Source organism: Manacus vitellinus, unplaced genomic scaffold (genome assembly GCF_001715985.3).
Source record: "Manacus vitellinus isolate BGI_N305 unplaced genomic scaffold, ASM171598v3 scaffold_7_pilon, whole genome shotgun sequence".
NCBI lineage: Eukaryota > Metazoa > Chordata > Aves > Passeriformes > Pipridae > Manacus > Manacus vitellinus.
This window is the reverse complement of record NW_021940813.1, coordinates 7,828,834-7,850,204: the sequence shown is the minus strand read 5'-3', so window position 1 is coordinate 7,850,204 and position 21,371 is coordinate 7,828,834. Positions and strand designations below refer to the sequence as shown.

The 21,371-nt window shown below is 36.4% G+C and overlaps 1 protein-coding gene across 2 annotated transcripts in view; it reads left to right on the top strand.

The window, feature by feature from the left end:
* The window catches only part of IL1RAPL1 (interleukin 1 receptor accessory protein like 1), a 689,617-nt gene extending 680,571 nt beyond the window's left edge, over positions 1-9,046 (top strand). For both annotated transcript variants that reach the window (XM_018084251.2, XM_018084252.2), the window contains 2 exons: positions 5,609-5,779; positions 7,039-9,046. In XM_018084251.2, coding sequence (XP_017939740.1) covers positions 5,609-5,779; positions 7,039-7,757 — 890 coding nt within the window. In that variant the 3' untranslated portion in view covers positions 7,758-9,046. The remainder of the gene's footprint in view (positions 1-5,608; positions 5,780-7,038) is intronic.
* The last annotated feature ends 12,325 nt before the right edge of the window (positions 9,047-21,371 follow it).

The following is a 21,371-nucleotide window of genomic DNA, read 5'->3' as shown; positions in this document are numbered from 1 at the left end:
CTATCACAGAGAATGCTGCACTTAACAAATACTTTACCATGGAAAAAAAGTTGTGTGGATAGTTTTTAATTTTTACTAGCATTAAAGGGCTTGACATTTATAAATAATAGAAAATGTTACAGTGAGCTTCATAAGCAACCGTAAATAGTGTGAAGAAAAGTATAAGTATTTTTAAAGACCTAAGATTTGGGCATTTTACTCAACCAAGCATTTAAAGTATATTTTTTCATTATATTAAGGGTGAACACTATGACAACATGTATCTTAAATGTGGTCCCACAAATAACAAAACAAATACAGATTAAGAAATGCCATAACTTTGAAGCAAATACAGTCTCTGGGGAATTTTGAAAGATACTTTGCAGCCTTTCCTGAACACAGGGTGTTTTTTTAAAGACAAAAGCTTCCTGTGTCAGTTTGGCTCCAGCTCCCTGCAGCACTTGGAAGAATCCAGTCTGTCATTTCCCCTTGAAATCCTGAAACTCTGAGTTAAATCAGCCCATTGCTCCTAAACTCCTGTGCTGAGTATCCAAGTATGTACAAGGCTGGAATGCTCTCTGTTGGAGGAGAGGAATCACCTCTCCAGTTCCCTCTTGATCTGGAAATGGAAGATCTGCCAAACATGTTGCTGGGAGCAGCCCATACAGGGTCAGCTGCATTCACTGCACTGAATGTTTCTGAAGGCACTGCTAAGTGCTCTGGAGGATTTCAGGATGCACAGAGACGTGGGCTGACCCCGCCATCTGGGTCTTAGAGCTTCATTGAAATATTATTCACTATGAAATATGACGTTGTGTGATTTCTCTTTGTTTTGCTCTTTTAATTTGTCTTGTGCTAAAGTGTATCGTACCAGCTAAAAGTCAGAATTTGTCATCAACTTGAACATGGCTGATAAGAAAAAAACTGACTCTAGGAAGGTTTTTTTATTATTTTTCTTTTTTTATGTATATATATAATTTTTCTGTGCCCCATTAGCAGAAATATCTGCAATGTTTAAGGTTTAATAAACCCTCAAAGGCCCAGACTGCTGGCTTCTTGCCAGTGCAACATGGAAATCATTAGAAAACATGTACATCTATAATGCAAATTCAAAGTTGAATCTGTTTGGTGGTCCCTGTAGAAGAGGAAGTTTTATCTATCTTTCTGTAGGCACCAGTATATAATTTCTTCATGTGTAGCTGTTAAGAGAGCATGCATACAGATGAGTTCTTAGATGTCTGATAGCAATTTACTTACCCAAAGATCCCATTTGCATGTGAGAAAGTAGATGCATATAGAGTCTGGGTTTTGTTTTATGCTTACATTGAGCCTTTAAGTCACTGCTGCTGAGTACATCCTTGGAATAATGAGCAGCGTTTGCAACTTCTTCCCCTAAAAATTTATATCACTTCTGCTGGCTTAACTCTGTAGAAAGTTACAGGGAGTATGATAATGTATTCTGCATTTGGATGAGTACCAAAAGGAACGGATTGAAGAATGCATGTTGCAATGATGAAACAAGTGCTTTGGCTAAAATCCTTGTCTATGAAATGAGGTAATGGTTCTATGTGTTACTAATGAAGCTGAGATTTGACCCTCGGTGTTTACCCCTAAGATCTATCCAAACAATTTTTTCAGACCTGTGGCTGAGGGCAGCTCCGTGATCATTACTGAGTCCTTGCTTTTAATTCCATAGAATGGTTAAAATTATATGGCAAAGTTTGTATCTCACAGTCTGTTTTGCCCCAGCTCTTGCAGTACCAGTATTTTTGGGCTGACTGAAACATTTGTAGACTGAATGCATCACAGCTTGAGCACAGGTTGTATATTACCTTATTGTGATGAACTAATCCAGAGCTTCCATATGCTCTCATGGTTGTCTGCAGTACAATAACACAGGACTTTTTTACATAGAGTCTGGTTGAATTTGTCCATGCAAGGTGTACTTTGGGATTTATTTCAATATTTCCAATTAATGGGTAAAACAAAACCTCACAGAAATGGTAGCTGTTGAGTTGAATTGTTCTGTCTTAGTTGGTTACTACCTGTAGGCCTAAGAAAGCAGCTACAAACCATCTAACTGAAGAGAATTACTTGTCAAGTCACAAAGAACAGGAAGAGAAAACTTAATACACCAAAATGTTTCAAAGAATTACTGTTGCACAATATGGTATGTTATATTGAGCTGTGTTCACTAAATTAAAGAATAGCCATTACATAAATCAGCTCTGCAGCATACCTGGAAGCAGTGCAGGATTAACTTATTCTGATATGTTTCTGGAAAAAACAACCTTGAAATGACTAAGTCATTTCAGATAAAAAAATATATTTAGATAATAGGTAATTTCTTTCAATCTTCACGAGAAAGAAAGCAAGTTTCAGATTAAATGATCAATTTCCCTGCCTTTGGTTATTAAAATGTATTTTTCTTAATAAGTGTTGGAAGAAAAAGTGAGTAACTATATTTCAGTTTATTGCAGATGCACATAAACCTAACAAAAACATCTTTGAAATAGTATCAGCTATATCTAAAGTACAAGTGCAAGCAACAGTCAATCGCATTTTCATTCCAAGGATTCTTGGATAGAAGACTTAATTGTTTGCTGATGAACAGAAATAAAGAGATTGTCATTTTAAAGAAAATCTTAGTTTATCACCAGCCTTGTTTTGAATTTGGATTTTTGTACTGTAATTCTGACACTGAAAATTAGATCCAACCAGTATCTGAACATATTGCACAGGCAAATCTGTAAATATCATACTACATAATAGTATGAGTAATAATATCAAGTCCTTTATGCCCTGATATGTGATTTGGATCAGATTAGAAGTTTTCTGGTGACATGTTTTTTTCTTGGAAAAGGCAGATATGTTGACATATTTTCATGGGTAAAGTACTTGTTCGAGTTAATGTTCAAGAAAACATGAAGTTGTGATGGGCTGCTTGCTTGTTGGGAGTCTGGGGCCACCTGGATGCATTGCTTGAGAAGGAAAGCAGCTGAAGAGCAAAGGGTTTGAGAGCAAAGTCAAAGCCTCCTGCTTTCATGTGTCATGGCCAGGAAGATTGGCAAGATGCGAATCCCAGCTCCCAGATTATGACCAGCAGTAAGACCTGGATGTCTGCAGACTCCCATTTCTACTTTTCAGCCAACTGGGGCAGCACATTGAAAAACAAAAATTAAGATCAGAAATGTTCTTTAGAATATAAGCATCAGTCCCTCCCATTACAAAGAGAAGTAGCTGGGACGATTGAGCTAAGAAGACCCTGCTGTAGTCCTTAAAATATTTCACAGAGTTGGCAATGTGTGATGAATAATTTTAATTAGCCAAAACCAGGCTAATATATGTGAACATCCTCTGTGTATCCCAGACAGTTTACATTTTGCAAATTGTCTGCTTCTGCCAGTATGTCAGCCTATCAGATAACAAAACTACCACATAAGGTAGTTCTGCTGTAAACTGAATGTTTTATTTTTCATCAAAGAAAGTTTAAAAAAACAGATGGAGAGTATAAGAGCTCATGGAAACCATTGTGATAATACATCTAACAGTTTCCTGAACAAGACTACACATCCTGCTGGATTGGAGTTTGAATAAATTCATGGTTGTCTGAACCCATCTGAGTAGACATACCCTAGATCCTCACCATTCTTTGCCCTTCAAATGCCAATAAATCTAGGGAGGAAAGATATCCCTACAATACAGGATAATGCAGCTGTAGTTATTGGAAATGCTAGAACCTCCTTGATATGAAAACTGTGTACTTCAAATAAGTGCATTAGTGCATAGCACAAATATTTTTCCCTCCCAGTCATAATGTGGAAACTATTTAAACAGAAAACACTCTGAGCCTTTAAAACAGTTTGAATCCTGCATTATTTCTTATTATTTATCCCTTTGAGAAATTATACATTCTCATCTTTACTCAAAGACTTTCAACAGAGCAACTTCTCTCCAGCATGCACTATGGTCACGACCATTGCTGAGGTGACAATAGAAAATGATGTTGCAGCAGCATCATTTTGTGGTTTTTTTGAAATTTCCCCATGTATTTGTTGATCTCACTGTGTGTTAACTCTGTTGCTGGGTTAACACTATCCTAGCGTAGAAATAAAAACCTGCTATGTAATCTCTCATGCTTGATCGAATCAGTGTTATTTTAAGGTATTGTCAAAGGCACGAGATGTTTGTCTTTCAGTAAAGAACATGTTTTCACAAATATTACAAAATAAAACAATGGAAAGTGTGAATCATAGAAGGCAATACTCCTCTTTTTCTTATTTTTCTGTTTTTGCTGCTGTAATTGTTGTTGTTGTTTTTATTTGTTTTAGGGTTTTTTTCTGTGGATATAAAAATCCAACACATATCACAGAAAAGATGTGCAGGAAGTTTGAAAGTAATAACAGTACAACCAAGTTTGTTTTGTCATCTGCAAAGATTAATGGGCACAGTACACATGGTTGCTCAGAAGGGAGAGGGGACGGTTCAAGATTAGTACTGTTTCATTAATTCCATTTTTAGACTTTTTGCACTCACCTACAGTTGGCAGGCTTTTCTAAATAATGCTACCAGACTACAAAAAGGTGTAAAATGAAGAAAGGAGTGGTTCAATAAATAACTGAAGTCAACATTTACTGAATATAACATTACTTATGACACACAGTGTTTAGAGTATTTAATCAGGTCTCTTTTAAAAGCAATTGATATTCTTGGTAGTCTGTGCATAATGTTGTCAAGAGAGTTCGAAGGATGTTAACATTTCATTACTCTTGTCATTGATTTTTCTCTGCTTTCTTCACAACAAAAGTCAAAACGTGACCTCTTATTCCACTGAATTAATTCCAGAGCACTTGGCATTATTGACCTCCTAATGAAAATTAATGGCAACTCTTTTGATTCAGGCTTTCAAGTAGGCACACCAAGCACATTTGAAAAACAGACATGGTTATTTCTCATATTGAAGTGAAGTAACACACTATGAAGTAATGAAATGTACATTAATGCAACATTAAATTTGCAAATGTAAGTGCGCAGAATTCAAGAGACTTAAACTGCATTATCCGGAGTTGATGCTGCAAAGATTTAAGCTTGGCAATAATTTCAGACCTGGAGAGCCAAAGAGTTTTACAAGGCAGGTTACACATACACTTAGAACACTACAGCCTCAGGTCCTAAATTTATACTAAAAGTCTGGCAAGATTGAAATGTTTTTACTATGCAGCAGAGACAATTGCACATTATCTTAGGTATCTCCATGATTCTCTTTCCCCCTTTAAAGCTGGAGAAGAATGCAAATTCTTTTCAGTGACTTTTGTGTTCATGAGCTGTCACTCTGCAGCTGAGTGGATTTCCTTCATCCAGATTCTTACACAAATGTTTGTGCACAAACTGACTTCTGTGTATGGATATGGACCCCTCCTTCCTTGCATCTGTATAAATAAGGACTACTTCTACAGGAGGAAACAAGGAAGCTGAATGGATTCATATCTGGACATGGGGTGAAAGCTTACCTCTTTATCTAAACAGTTTCCTATTCTGGGAAAACTTTCCCAGAAATAACACCTGGGGAAATATCTGGGAAAGCTGCAAAAATAATGAATAAACTAATTTAATTTGTCTCTTTCCTTAGACAACAAAGACTATGATGCATATCTATCTTATACCAAAGTGGATCCTGATCAGTGGAATCAAGAAACTGGAGAAGAAGAAAGATTTGCTCTTGAGATCCTACCAGATATGCTTGAAAAGCATTATGGATACAAGTTGTTCATCCCAGACAGAGATTTGATTCCCACAGGAAGTAAGTCATGTCCTTATTCTTGTGTGTTTTCTGAACAGCCAATGCAGTGATTGTAGTGATCGTTTGAGTCTCTTTTCTATACCTACTCCTTCAGAATGCCATCTTTTTTCCCTTGTCTTAGAGGGTGGCAAAGATAAGCCAACATACTTAATGCATATTTCCAAGATAAGAGGATTATTATTTAGTAATTGCATTATTCTGATTGAAGGTGAGATAGTGCAGAAAGGGCATTGCATAAATAACGGTAATGAAAGACTCACTTTTTCATTGTTTTTTGAGAGCTTGCATCTCTAAGAATGAATACAGAGTTTGTTGTTTTCAGTTCCTTGTTTGGAAAGATATCCGTAATTCTAAGTATTAAAGAAATTAAGACACAAAGGAAAAAGTTGTGTTTGGACTAAGGCAATGGTTGACTAATAAAATTTCATCAGAGAAAAATAGTGAATTCTGTCAGTGGCCACTGCAGATAAATGTGTAGTGGATGTACTTGATCATTCTCAGACACTGAAAATTAGAATTGATTGGTACAAGTAGATCTTTTTCATGTTTCTCTCACCTATTCCAGCAGAAGTACAGTAATGCTTTTTAAGTTTAGTATTCTTCATAAGCTCACTGTAACCATATAGACAGCTACTAAGTTCAGTATCTTTTTCTAAAGGTAATAAGGGATACTTTCTATAGGAAAAGCTCAAAGAGTCTTGTGGATATTTTTTAAACCTACAGCAAACTAGATACTAATTTGCAGGAGACAACACTTTTGTTGTATGTGGTAGGGTCATGGAAGGAAAAGCAGAATCTAAGCCTACCATACCCCACAGAGTATCATTTGAGTTTGAGACTGAGCTCCTAAAGCACATAGATGCTGCTCTGCTGTCTATCTGGGTGACTTTGCCTTTTTAAAATAAAAAATCATGATGGACACAATTGTTTCAATACAGATAATGATACAAAACTGCAACTCATGAATAAAACCACAATCCATAGCACAAGTGGGAGTAGATGTTTCTCAGGATCAAAGAATGCTTTAGGTTGGAAGGGGCCTCTGGAGATCACCTTGTTCAACCTCCCCGCTCAAGCAGGGCCTCATAGAGCAGGTTGCCCAGGACCATGTTCTTCCAAGCCAGCCTGGCACATTTGCAAGTGATGTTTTTTCAGTGAGAACTTCCGGGAGTAGGGATTTGCCTCTGTTGTTTCTAGTAAGTCTGTGAGAGCAGACTGTTTTCTTAGATTGGTTTTTGAGCAGTTGTTTTGTTTTGTAGCCTACATTGAAGATGTGGCAAGATGTGTAGACCAAAGCAAGCGACTGATCATCGTCATGACTCCAAGTTATGTGGTAAGAAGAGGTTGGAGCATCTTTGAACTGGAAACAAGGCTTCGAAATATGTTAGTCACGGGAGAAATCAAAGTGATACTGATTGAATGCAGTGAACTACGAGGAGTTATGAACTACCAGGAGGTCGAGGCCCTAAAACATACCATCAAGCTCCTCACTGTCATTAAATGGCACGGACCAAAGTGCAACAAGTTGAATTCCAAGTTCTGGAAACGTTTACAGTACGAAATGCCTTTTAAGAGGATTGAACCCATCACAAATGAGCAGGTTTTAGATGTCAGTGAGCAGGGGCCCTTTGGGGAACTGCAGACAGTCTCCGCGATTTCCATGGCTGCTGCCACCTCTACTGCTCTTGCCACTGCCCATCCAGACCTGCGCTCCACCTTTCATAACACATATCACTCACAGATGCGCCAGAAACACTATTATCGAAGCTATGAATACGATGTACCTCCTGCCGGCACCCTGCCGCTTACCTCAATAGGTAACCAGCACACCTACTGCAACATCCCTATGACACTTATAAACGGGCAGCGGCCGCAGACAAAAACTAACAGGGAGCAGAACCCAGAAGAGGCTCACACAAACAGTGCCATACTGCCCCTCCTGCCACGGGAGACCAGTATATCCAGTGTCATCTGGTGACCGAGATGCAAGGGGCCGTCGACCCCCTTGAATAGGAGCAGAGTCTGCAGTCTGGTGCCTGGAACTACATCCTCGACTGCTGCTGTTAAACATGCATTACAATCGATAACATACGAGGAAAAACAGGGTCTTGTACATATGTTTTTGCAATTTCTTTGTAGCATCAGTCTTCCTGTTTTACCCATGTCTCTTCCCATTCACATTTTCGACTTTGTTTTATATGTCATTAGAATTTGTATATTTACATTTTTTTAAAAGAAGAGACTGCTGTATAGATAGGAAACTTTTTTGCTTCATTAGTATAGTTTTAGGTTTTTTGTTTGTTCGTTTTTAACCTCTCTTGGGAATGCTTGGACAAAGCTATGTTGATATCAGAAGCACCATCCATTTTGTTGGCCTGCCTAGCCTGATTCCTGAAGGCCATGCCTGCTGCAGCTCACTTCTTTTGGAGAGTATTTGTTTTTAGAAGGACCCCATCCCTCACTGAGAGTTCCAGTTTCATTTCTACTCCCGTAATGTGCACTGCTCCTTCCCTGCCCTTACAAAGACCCCAATTTGGGGTAACACTACAGTCTGATCATCTAACATGTAACTTGGTAGATACCTGCCAAACCACAGAATATACCCAATCTGTATCGGTTGCTTCACAGTAGTCACTACAGAGTGTGTAGAAACTAGAGCCGGTTTGTTTTTTGTTTTCTTGGGTTTGTTTTTTAATTATTATTTTATGAATGAGTTGATTGTATTCCTTTTATAAATATAAAAGCAAACCCTATTTTTAACACATCCTGGAAAAGTATCAATGTGGTTGTGGATTTTATTTTTCAAGCATTTATTTTTTTCTTTCCCCCTTTCAAAATCCTGCAAGTGACGTCATTGGCAAATGTCAGGCAAGTAAGACAAGTGAGGCAATAGGCACTGAAGTGCAGAGAGTCCTGCTGATATGTACAGAGATGACTTCCAAACCAAAGGGGAATAAAAAGACAGTGTTGTAGACGGTTTGTCATTTTGTATTATAGAAAGTGTTATTTTCAAAAAAAGTAAGAGCAAAACATTATTTTGCTGTGGATTACAGAGTCCCCTTGTATTTTAATGTTCAAAAAAATTGTATTTGCTTTAAAATGCTATATTCAGGATTAAGAACTCTTCTTTCATTTGGTTTTAGCTTGTAACGATAAATAAAACTTTATTAATTTCAACATGATTTCAGTAAGAACTCAGGCAGAAAAAATGACATGATACCAGAAATATAATTGTTTTCAGAATAAACTTTATTTATACAAAATTAATATTTAAATCAGACCTGGAAGTATTAAAACCAATTTATTCACTTTAATGAATAAATAAATTAGTTTTATTTTTATGTATGATTCTATCTTTGAGGAGTTGCAAATAATGCATGTACCATGGCTGACAGGGAAGAAAAAACAACCACCACTGTGTTTACATCCAGACATCTTTAAGACAAATTAAATAAGCACCTTGCTCATATTTATGTTTTAAACAATGGAAAAGTTCTTTCTGGTTTTAGAAAGAGAGAAGAGTGGTGCAGCTCTCCAACATATTCAGGCTAAGCTCCCTGCTAGTCCCTCCTAGCAGAAGCAGAAGTAGTTTTGCTGGCTGCAGCACACTGTCATGTAGTCATGGGTTTGATTTACCCTGGCAGAAATGCAACTGGTGTCCTGGTAAACAGGCCTTATGGTCTATTTATGTAATTAATTAGCTTTAGGTATTTTTATGGCAGCTGAATGATATTGGCCAATATAATGAATGTGTGGGGTTTGTTCATCCTGATTGTCACAATGAGAAAAGTATAGCTTATAATATTTTGGTCTTCTTAATGAGAAGTGAGCGGGGCAACTGCAGTTTGGGGGATGTTTGTGGGAGTAATCCAGAACTGACAGTGTGGGAGGAAATGACTATGCTCCTGTTGTGAAAGTCAAGAAATCTCAGTATCTGCATGAGAAGCTAATAGACCTTTGAGATGTGCACTGATTTTTATTTGCTAGAAATGTTTATTTCTCTGCGATTTTGCTCAAGCCCTTTTCTACAATCTGTTCTTTGTTACGGTGTCTCTCTCTGGACATATGCCAAACATCCACAAAATGGAAATGAAGCTGCCAAGTCAGATAAAATTTTAAGAGACTTTTGTACATTTGGTTATTTTCATAGTGTAAGAAAACTATTATTTATTTGCTCTTACAGACACCTGTCAGGCACTGATGGGATTTTCCTTCATTCATCTGGTTGCCAAATACCCAAACATCCTCTGAAAGCAATGCATTATTGTTTTCCCCTTTCCCTCGCCTTTCTATGCCCTGGGGTAAAGATTGGGATGTGGAATAAATGTAGGATTTAATTATCTGACCACAGTTACTTTCAGACAATTGTTAAGTGTTTTCTTAGCCACATTGGAAGTACTTTTATGTTGTTCTATTTTTAGTGTAGATTTAAGCACTTTGAAAAGCATGATTCAGGGATTGACAGATACTATTTGATATTCACACTACTTACAAAAAGTTTTTCTTATAGTGCTTTGTCATAATCTCAAATATAAGAAAAACAAACAAACAAACAAAAAAAGAAATAAAAGGAGAAGCTGTCTATGGCTTTAGAAAAATTCCTCCTTAGTATTCCTCTTCCGTGAACAGCTCGATGTGGGGAACAGGGAACGAAACTGTTGTGTGCTCACGTGCTCTTTCTTGGACAAAAATTCTATTGGAACGCAAAATAAAATGGACAAAAAAAAACCAAAACCAAAACCAACAAAACCTGTCATTGCCCTAGTGCTTAGGTTCCATCATTTTAGGTGAAAGTATTCCAGTTTCTGACAATGCAGCCTGAACTGTGCATGCAATAGCCACATATAAGGTTTAGCCATAAGCAAATAGCACTTTATTTTAAAAACTGCACAGTGTGATGATCAGAAAAACTTACTCTGCCTGGTCAGTAACTTTGGGTCTGTATGTGGTTTCTATGCACGTGAATTATCCAAGTGTGGTGCTCCATCTTTATAAGACTCTCTCTAATCAGGGTAGTCTTTGTTATAAAACTAAAGGACTTTGTTGCACAACTTGTGTAAATTCAGTATATAGGCTCTGCAGACAGCATTTATAGCTGGACAGAAACGGGAGAGTGTATATAATGCAGCTAATTATTTTGAAGGCAAAGTGTGTTGCTGGGTCTGATTCTGTTCTCAGTTGCAGCAGCATGATTTGAGAGTAAATCTAATAAAGTTGAATGAGTGCAAGATTGATTTCTGTGGGAGAGGAAAATTGGAAAAGCAAAGAGAAAAGGAATTCATATTTGCAATTGGGACAAGCTGAAATCTTGGTTGCAAGGAAAGTAGCAGCAAATGTCTTCTGAATTTTAGTAGGGACCCAGTTCTCACCTGGCAGCCAACATCAAACACTTTCAATATGATCTGGTTCAGAGCTAAATACTGTTAGGCTTAGATGCAAACTAAGATTTTTCTATTACTGCACAGCTGTGAAAACCATGTGTGTGTTACATAATGGGTGATAAGCAGCTTCAAAATAATTGGAAAGCTTGTTATACCCAACTGATAAAAATTCACGAATTTTTATTTGGATATTGAGCATTAATGACACATTTAAATTATAGATAAAGCAGTGGGATTTGGGGAAAACTGCCCTGGTAAACAGGATTTCTTCATTTTTAAATTAAAAAAAAAATTAGAGAGAAAAAAAAAAAGAAGAAGAAAATGTCAAGCTAGCAAGCCTAAGGAAAGTTTAATTAAAATCCAAAGAAGAAAAAAAATCACAGCAGTAAAGTAAGTTCAAAAATAAAAAGAGGCCAATGGAGAATAAAGAGCAAAATACCCACCTGCTTTTTGACTGTATTGTGGTTTCTTTTGTCATGCAAAGCTCTGTACTCTGGCTGACCTACATCAAGCAACTGGCTTTTTTGGAGGCCATCCAGATAGACCAGCAACACAAATATGTCCCTGTACATCTAGTACACTTCTGAATGATTTTTTTTACTTGCTGATAGTTTAGCACAGAGAGATTTTTGTTTGTCTTCTATTGTGATAAAGAGGATGGCAGAAATCTGCCAGTGCTAAAAAAATCTCCGTTAACAGACTTACGTTATTATCTAGAGTAACTATATTCCTTAACACCCACCCGTTATCTGATTTGCTGTTATTAGAACGCTTTTTTTAACCCAGTTCTCAGCTGAGAAATAGATTAATGTTGCTGGCAACAGAAAAAATGTAAGCAATCTCATAACAAAAAGTCTCCTTGTATAATGAATGCTGGAAGTTCCCTTGCATTATTTTTTCGTATAAAAACATCTCCTGACCTCCTAAATAGCCCACTGAGTGGAGGTTAAAGAACACCATTGTGTCTTTTAATTTCAAATTCATTTAATTTAGTATGGACACTGAGCTGTTGTTTTTGATGTAATTTTGCTGGGCTATTTTCCATTGGCTCTGGCTATATCCTCCAAGAAGATGTGTTGGCAGCATCACACTTCTCCACATACCCTTGACTTGATGTTTCAAAACTCAGAACCGTTGCCCTGGGGAGCAAAACTGATAGAAATGTTTCAGCTGTTAAGAGTTTTCCTATGCCTATTGTTTGTTTAACTTCTGCTTAAGACAAAGTTAAATCTTTGTTCTGGATTAATAAGCTCCGCAGGTAGAAGGCCTAGAGTCCACAGGGTCATGAAGCAGTCAAAGAAGAAATTACAAAGGCAGGTCTGATTCCTTCTTTGTAAAACATAGAAATTCTGGAGCTGTTCAGATTACTAAAAAATTAGTACATTTTGATTGAGGGCTCTTAAAGGGAAGTATTCAGTTGTAATTACAAACAGCCTCATTTCAAAAGCTTATTACCATTCTTACAGTAAATATCCAATACCTTAAATAACATAAATTCAGAAGCATTTAATAGTCAATTAAAAATATTTTTATTTGGGGGGATTAAAATCAACATGATTGTCTACAGTCTAAATGTTAAATAAAATAGATTATCTAGTACTGATCTTACGGGAACTACAAACATTGCTGGGTCACTAGCATTAGAAAAAAAAATTGAAGTAAAATTTGAGAGCTAAGAATTTGATGAGGATTTTATTGACATTTTTATAAAGACATGTCTCTTAACCATCAAGATATGACAAAAGGAACACACAAATTATTCAAAAAATAAAATTTATGAGCTTTTTAACCTTCTCTTTCTCTCTTTATCAAATATTAGCTCTTCTTAAAAATACAAAATTATTCAGGAAAAATTAATTCTTATCAAGACCATACTCTCAAACACACTCAGTGACAGATAAAGAAGTGCAAGCCAGAGGGAGGGGCTCCACTGCATTGCTGTGACTGAGAAGCTCCACAGTGGGGAGAACATGTGCGCCTGTGCACAGAGAAGGAGAGCCCAGGCCCCTTTGGCCTCGTGTTTAGTTACTCCTATGGAGAGTGGATGCAGAAGGAGCCATAGACTCAAATATCACCACTGCCCTACATGCTATAGGCAGCACACAGGGAAGGTGGGTAGTAAGTCTTGATGTTAATGACAGCAAACTTGAGAACTATTAGATGTCGAGGATACTCTATTGCAAAGTGGCAGGAAGAGCGGAAACAGCTCTGAAACAGTGTTTTCCATTTGTTCCACATGCAAAGTAAAAGGCACCATTGAGCAGAGAAAGAGGTCAGCTTGCTGGGTTAGTGTGCAATCCACTAACAGGAAATCCCCATCTCAATCAGCTAACACCACACCTGAGCACTCTCACAGAAATTTCCATCCTATCCTATCCTATCCTATCCTATCCTATCCTATCCTATCCTATCCTATCCCATCCTATCCTATCCATCTACCTGGCAGACTGCATTAGAAGTAAAAGCTTGCTGTGAGCCCTCAGGATGGGCTACACGTGAAAACTCCTTGCAGAGATGTTTAGGGAGACTAGATGTCTTCTCTCCTAAGAAGAGACTTACAAGAGCAAAGCTTTGATTTGTAAAAAGTTCGGGGTTTTTTTTTGTTCTCAGCACACCATTTTTTCAAATCCACTTAGAGTGCTCATATGGAGCAACATCCTGATACTATTCTGACCCTCTCTGAGGTAAAAAGAAAGTCTTGACAATGTCAGTTATTAGCTCAAAATACACCATTAAGCTGCAGAGTCTGCACACACACTTGAAAAACCAAAATAAATAAAGAAAAGCAAATTAGCAATGCAATTACTAAAACTATTTAAACCTGGTTTTAGAAATTTCTTTTTCAGGGAAGATTGTTTTCTCCTGATATTTTGTAGGAAGTTATGTAAGAGACTTTTAAAAATTTTCTCTCCGTTCTTTGCATAGCAGGTAAATCACAGAGAGATTTGTTTAGGAAATCCCACTCTTCATTGTAAGTTTAAAACTCAGGTGCCAATGAATTAGCAGACATAGAAGTTGTTTTCCAGAGTTAATACCCTCTGGTGAACAGCTCACTGCAGCCCTAATTGAGTTCTTAGGAACATTTCAGTAGAAAATGTAAACAATTAGTGTCATATGTTTACCTTCAGCATCACATTAGAACATTGTACATTTATCTTCTTAAGACCCAGGCAACTTCAAATGGAACAATTATGTAAATATAAAGCAGTGAGGAGAACAGCGACACAACTGTCTCTCCACCTATTTAGCAAAATAGTTCAATGACATTAGGCTCCTTCTCTGAGATCACTAACCTATGCCTACCTCAGCAAAATACATGAATCTGCAAAATGTGCACATATCCAGGAAAAAATTGTTGCAATAAGCACTCTCAAATCTTAGTTATACCACAAAAAGCACTTTATGCAATTTTATTCCTATACATATGTATTTTAACTTGTAATCATTTAATCATAGAACCATGAAACAAAATAAAATATGTAGCACTCTCATAAAAAATCAAGAAAGTCCCAAAAATCTGGGTTTATTCATAGGATGACATTTCCCATGTGCTTTAAGAAGATGATGAACTTGTAACTAGTCCGTTGCTAGGGGCACTATGACACAGGTACAGAGCTAGGGATGACACAGGGTGAGTGACACAGGATGGGAGAAGTATAGACAAGATGTTTGCTGGTCATGTCATGACCAGGTAGGTGTATTCAACTAGCTCTCATTTAGTCCTGCTGTCACGGGAGATTACAGATGTCTTTTGGCTGTAGGTCACTAGATCACCAAATTTACCAGGTACTTCCTTCACCACCTGTTTGCTATCTGAAGCCATTTGTTAGAGGTAGAAAACATGCTTTTCTAGGTCATGGAGTCTACCTGAATCTATGTGAATATCTGCCAGAGTTCCTAGCTGTAAATAATTATTAGTGTCAGCACAGTTCACCTCATATTTTCTCCGCTTCCCTTTTCACTCTTCTAAACAAAAGAGATTGTGAACAGCTGTCAGGGCCATATACCATTCCTACACTTTTTTTTTAAATTGTTATTATTGTTAGGTGTTTGAAGAGTGAGAAGCATTAGCAAAGACTCCATCTGCTTGAAATGACACTTGCCAAGTTGTTCTTTAGGGAATGTTGAAGAAAATTCCCTGTTTAGTCACCTTGGGCACCTTACCTGCTATACTACTTTCCAGATCCCCTCAAACAGCAATCTAGAGCATAAGGGGTTGGAGACAGACTGAGGTTCACATGCTTATAATTTTCAAGAATATTTTCATTACTTGTAGGTCCTTGAATTGTGTTCTTGTTTGTTGTGATTTGCTTTGCTTTATTTTAATTTTCTTTGTTTTGCAAGGAGACATCAGGACTGAGATACCATTGCACCACAGTAGTTTAGTGGTGGCATAGCCACATTACAAAGAATGGAGTGGAAGTCCAGAGAACCAGAGTCAATTAGTCATAAACTAGGCTGAAATCTCCTACCTGTGCACAGAGCAGCTGGATCTCCTTAGCTCCCAGTTCAGTCAGTTCTCCACTTAACAGGCAATCCAGCAAAGAAGTTTTGTAAGGGAAGAAGGTGTTTTCAGGTGCCATTACAAATGCAGTCTCAGGCACAGTGAATCTGATGTCACATTCTCACTGAGCAATGAGCCTTCTTTGAGAAACCTGAGGTTCCCTCCTCATTTCAGCCTTCTGATTGCTATCTCTTGGCTTTTTAAGGTTCTCCAAAGACTCAAATAATAAATTAAAATAAAATAAAATATTTTAAAATAACAGTGAATCTGTGTAAATGTAGGAAATCATCACTGATTGTTTTAAATAGCTGACAAGAACACAGATATCTGCCCTTTTTCCTGTAACTCTTCCTGTTCTGCTCTAGAGAGTCATTGGCTGTAACTTTTTTTACATGCCCCATAAAAATATGATCTAAGGGTTTTTATTATTATATTAGTCAGCAAAATCATAAATAGTTTAATCTAATATCTTCATCATAAATGTTTGCAGATTTGTAATGGTCTTTATTTTATATCTGTTCAGCAGCTAATAAAGTTCAAGTCAGCAGCTGCCCAGTGCTGGGCAGTGGTAAAGCAGCCAACAGTTAGTGAGTCAAGGATGCTAAAAGACAAAATATAATCTTAGCTCATACAGTAAAATGGAGTTAAATTATCCTTCCAACATTGCATCTAGATATCCACTGCTGTGACTCACAGCAATTTTGAGTGGCACATTAATTTTGCAAGAACAGCGCACTATTAATTCTGTGCAGCTACCAATGTCGTGTTGCTATTCATAATATATAAGCTTAAGCATATGTACCATTTAATAAGTAAATATTTTTATCAGCATACTGCACTTTCTTCAGATGACAAGAAAACAAAAAGACCAAAAAGATCTTTAAAAGAAAGAATATGTGTCTAGTTGCAATACTAGAAGAAAAATGTTGCCGCCTTCTCTTTCACAAAAAAAGTTGCAAAAGTAATACAAATAAAGAAAAAAAGTCTGTGGAAAATTGTTTGATTCTAATGTCAGCTGCGGCATCTTTTTTACCAGCTAGAATTTGTCTAGTAGATTTAATTTCTTTTAATTTTATTCTGTTACTTTAATCATGTCAGGAGAAGCTGACTGTCCTTAAGCAGAGTGCACAACACAACTCAAGCAGTAAGAGTCCCTTCTTGGAAACACAGTGTTTAAAGTTAATAGCTGGATAAGCATCTTGATTAAGCACTTTGTTAATAAAGCTCTCAGCAGGCCTTCCGTAATCCTGAGAACCACCACAGTAGAAATGCTCTGTAGCTCCTATTGAATACATTGGCATAAAATGAATATGTAAATGTATACTTACTATCTTTTAATCATTTTGCATTGACAGAATGAAACAAGGAAGTGCCATGCTATGCTTTGGGACCTTTCACCTTAATTTGCTTAATAGTTTGTAAAAATAAAAAATATTTCTACTGAAATCAGCAGAATTAACGTTGTGTATAACTGGTGCAAAAAAAGGAGCAGAATCAGGCCCAGAATTTCTGAACATAAATTTTTGTCTATTCTACAATTTAATTGAAGATTCAGCATCACTGCCTTTTCCAGGTGTCCATTACTATTGCCATATAAACCATAGATTAACACATGCATTCTTTTCAAGGTTTTCTTTAAGGCTACAGATATGACTATAAACTGGACAATATGTCTCTTTGTATACTTTGTTCAAAATCAGTTAAAATAGAAGCACTAAAATTAAGTAGAAATACATCAATCTATATTTATGCCTACTGTATATTAAATATTTTACCTAAAGAGATTAACTTATATTTATTTTTTAAAAAATTAAATGGGTCATAGCTGAAAGAAACTGCATTTTTGTAGTAATACTATGCTTATGCTGAGAAGCAAGAGGGTCATGATCAAAATATTACCTAGTTTCAGTGTATGTTACTTTAAAAAGAACATGTTTTATGTTATCCTAACTTTTGGAAAATTCACCAAGCCTGGTACAGAAAGAAATGAACAACTTATTGTAATAACATATTAAAAAATTTTGTATTTTCATCAATTTTTATTCTTACAGGAAAAAATACATCACTCATTAAATATGAATGCTGCACATGTTAGCAATAGAAATATTGATTTTTGTAACTTTGATTGCACTTGCCTTAACTTTTCCACACATAAACAAACACAAATAACACACAGAGGGAAAAAAAGAGGATTAGGGGAAATAAAACCCACAAAAGTAGGCAAGTTTTAGATTATTTAATGAATAATGACACATGAGCATATTCAGTAGAATCCTTGTAAAGAGCACATGATGCTGTAGGTTTGTTAAAGCACAAGGTGTACTTTGTCTAGATTAAAAAAAAACAACCACAAAACCAACCAAAAAAAAAAAACAAACCTTTGGGTGTGACTTTGCTTTAGGTTTAAAAAAGGTTGGATGTTTAAAAAAAATCTTTATTACTTGCATATGAATATTTTTGTATAATAATATATGAAGAAGGTTTTAAAACAAAAGAAAAACCCTACTTGCTTTATAGTGTGCAAATTTTAGAGAAAAATAAACAGGGTATGTGTCCAGTTTGTAAAACAATGTTCTCCTTTCAAGATTACTCTTTCACTGGCTAAATGCAAGGTTATGACAACTTGAAATACTTTTTTTGTGAACTGACAAAGAAAAAATAAAGCAATGTGAATAATTTGCGTATGCAAACTTTTTTTAGAAGAAATTGTTGCTAGTAGCAATACAAATTTAACAGTGTGATAGGGAAGGCTTTGAAGATTCCAATTCAGTGATTTGAGGAGAAGGACAGACTGAGCCAGAGCATACGCGCTGGATAAGCTGGCACAGCTCCACTGGAGGCAATGGAGCTGCTCCAGTTTACACCAGCTGAGAATCTGACCTTTTGCTTAAGAATACTCTTAACAGTAAATATCCCTGCATTAATATTTTCTTTCTTGTTGTTTCGTCTTGTTCTGCTGTTTTATTTCTTAAGGATATTTACTTTAGGATATATGTATTTTTTTTATGTGTATTCTTTTTTCTTAAAAACACAATGGATTATGGATATACTCATAGTGAACCAAATAGTGCAGTCTCATAACTCTCCGAGGGAAAGGTTCTGTGGGTGTGTGTGGGAGTGGCACACACGTGTTTGATTAATTACAGCATTGCTCAAGTTTTATGACAGTTTAGCTCCACTGGAACCATAGGGTGACAGGGGAATAGAGTAACATAGCAGGGAATAATTTTTGGTAGTGTGTGTGTGTGGTGTGTGTGAGCAGCATGGAAGACCCTGACTGATACAAGAACTAGTGGAAGAGAAGTAGCTCATATCACAGCAATGTTGCCATTGCATAAATGAAAGCTAGCAAGGAAATGTCAAAGAAGGCATTACTGAAAACCCAGATGAATTCTTTTCCTTTTTAAGTTTGCTGAATATGACATCATGCCTGGGTCAGGACAAATTCCATCCTTGGTTTTCTGAACTGACTGTAAACTCTGTGGTTCTCTTCTAAACTGCAGTGATATAAATCAGGAATGTCATTATCCAAGACAATGGGTTTATACTCATGTTATACCAGTCCTGTGAACTGAAATCAGCTTCTTTTTGGCTTCCCTGTCAAGACCCTCACCTTCTCAAGTTTTAAAACACTCAAGAAACACTTAACTTGTTTACACTCTTCCATTATTTTTTAAAGTTGTGTATCCCCTCAGATACCAGGGGAGTTGCTCCAAATTTGAACCTCTGGGACACAAAAATTTTGGGCCTTGCAATAAGAGACAGGCATCAGTGCACAGCAACTCTTACAAAGGTTGATTTTATGCCATAGAAAGAGCTTAAGTTGTCAAAAAGGCTGGTGATCTTCTAGTTCCAGAAACCCAGGCCATAGACCACCATGTGTCTCTGTAGCTCATAAGTATCACGAGACTTTTAAGACATGACAACTGAATCGGTTTACCTGCAGCAACTCATATTTAAATGTATTTTTAATATAACCACTGTATTTTGCACTTGCAGTCTGGAGCCTGGAGTCAAGGTGAACTATAATACAAAATAATGTTTCTACAGACAGTCACCTTTTTGATCTTGGAAGCTATCTGCTTCATCTACTCCTCATAAGATTTTTATCTTTGCTGTACAAAATATCAGTAAGATCATATGAATAAATGATCATGGTTTCACCAATATCAACACAGTTCATTGGCCTGGTGTGGTGGCAGGAAATGCATTTAGCATTCAGTTAGACATCATAAGAGTCATGATTACTCAACTACCAGCATGTGACATGCACAGAAATATGGTATCCACTGTAAATTCAAAAAATATTTATGTATATTTAGTTACATTTTTTAAATATTGCTATTTAACAGACATTAATAAAAAAAAATTGAAGAACACAATGCTCTATTTGCATTACTCTGCTTCCCTTGCAATTCTCGCAATTCCCTTGCAACATGACTGAGACAAGTACAAATGCAGAAGTATTATTAATTACTGGTATTCCTTCCCAAAATCATGCATGTGTGAACAGACTGGGAAGCCACATAGGGCTACATGCTTGAAGAGAGACAATTACAGGAAAAAGTAAGTAAACAAGAAGATGGCTTGAAGAGCACTGGAATCTTGGTTCCAAAAAAAAAAAATAGAGAGAGCGAAAAAGAGAGACAAACAAACAAAAAGACAGAGAAAAAGCACCAACAAGCACCAATGCTGATCAAAATATTTAGAGTACATCTGGACAGCTTTCTTGCATTCTACTGACCTGTACCATGTAGAGTTACTCTTTTAATCAATTGCTTTGATTGATTAGATTTAATTTTCCCTCTCTTTATGAGTACTTATTTCCCCTTTGTGTTTTTCACTACATGAGGGTTTTTTATTTGGAAAGGTTTTTTTTCCTCAGATTTACTCTATTTTGCACAGATTATTGAATTTGTTAATGATTGAAAAAATAAGCATCTTTAAGTACTAGGTTTGACTTGTGAGGAATTCAGTGTGGTATCTGTAATTGAAACATAGGTTCATGAACAGACCTGTGAAATGCAACTCTTTACACACTGTGAGCCTACATGTCAACTACTGCATCAGGGAGCCAGAAAGTCATTTGAAGTAATACATACATAACTGAAAATTAAATGCTCAAGTATTTATAGTATCCACTGAAGTGCAAATAAAACTGCTGTTTGTAAGTAAATAGCTGTTTTATTTCATCTGGACAACTTTAAAAAGGTCTTCTGTTAAACAGCCTGAAAAGAAACACAAAAGACATTCTGACAGTCATACCCTACTAAAGATGATGCTGACAATAAGAAAAGACATTACAATGCAATATAGATCTGTAATTGTAGTTTAAGTTTTCAAAATCTCTCCAAAAGATCTGGGAAACACATCCTCACCTGGAATAGACTCATGGATTGCACACAGGTTACTTTCAAAGCTCAGTGAAAACAAATGTCAGAGTGAAATGAACAGTAACCATATTTTTCTGCAGAAGAGGAACTACAGTACTGAGAGTAATTTGAACGGAAGAGATAAAACAGTAACATAGAAGTGATGTCCAAATGCATTGTCTAGAGATTGAAAAATAGGCTCCAGAAAATTAGTCAGAGATCTTTAATGTGTTTTACTTTCTGGTTGCATTCAGAGTGGGTTCATTCTTTTAAATCAATATGCATGCCACAAAATCAAATAGCTATTCTTCTAAGAACACTGATGAATCTTACCC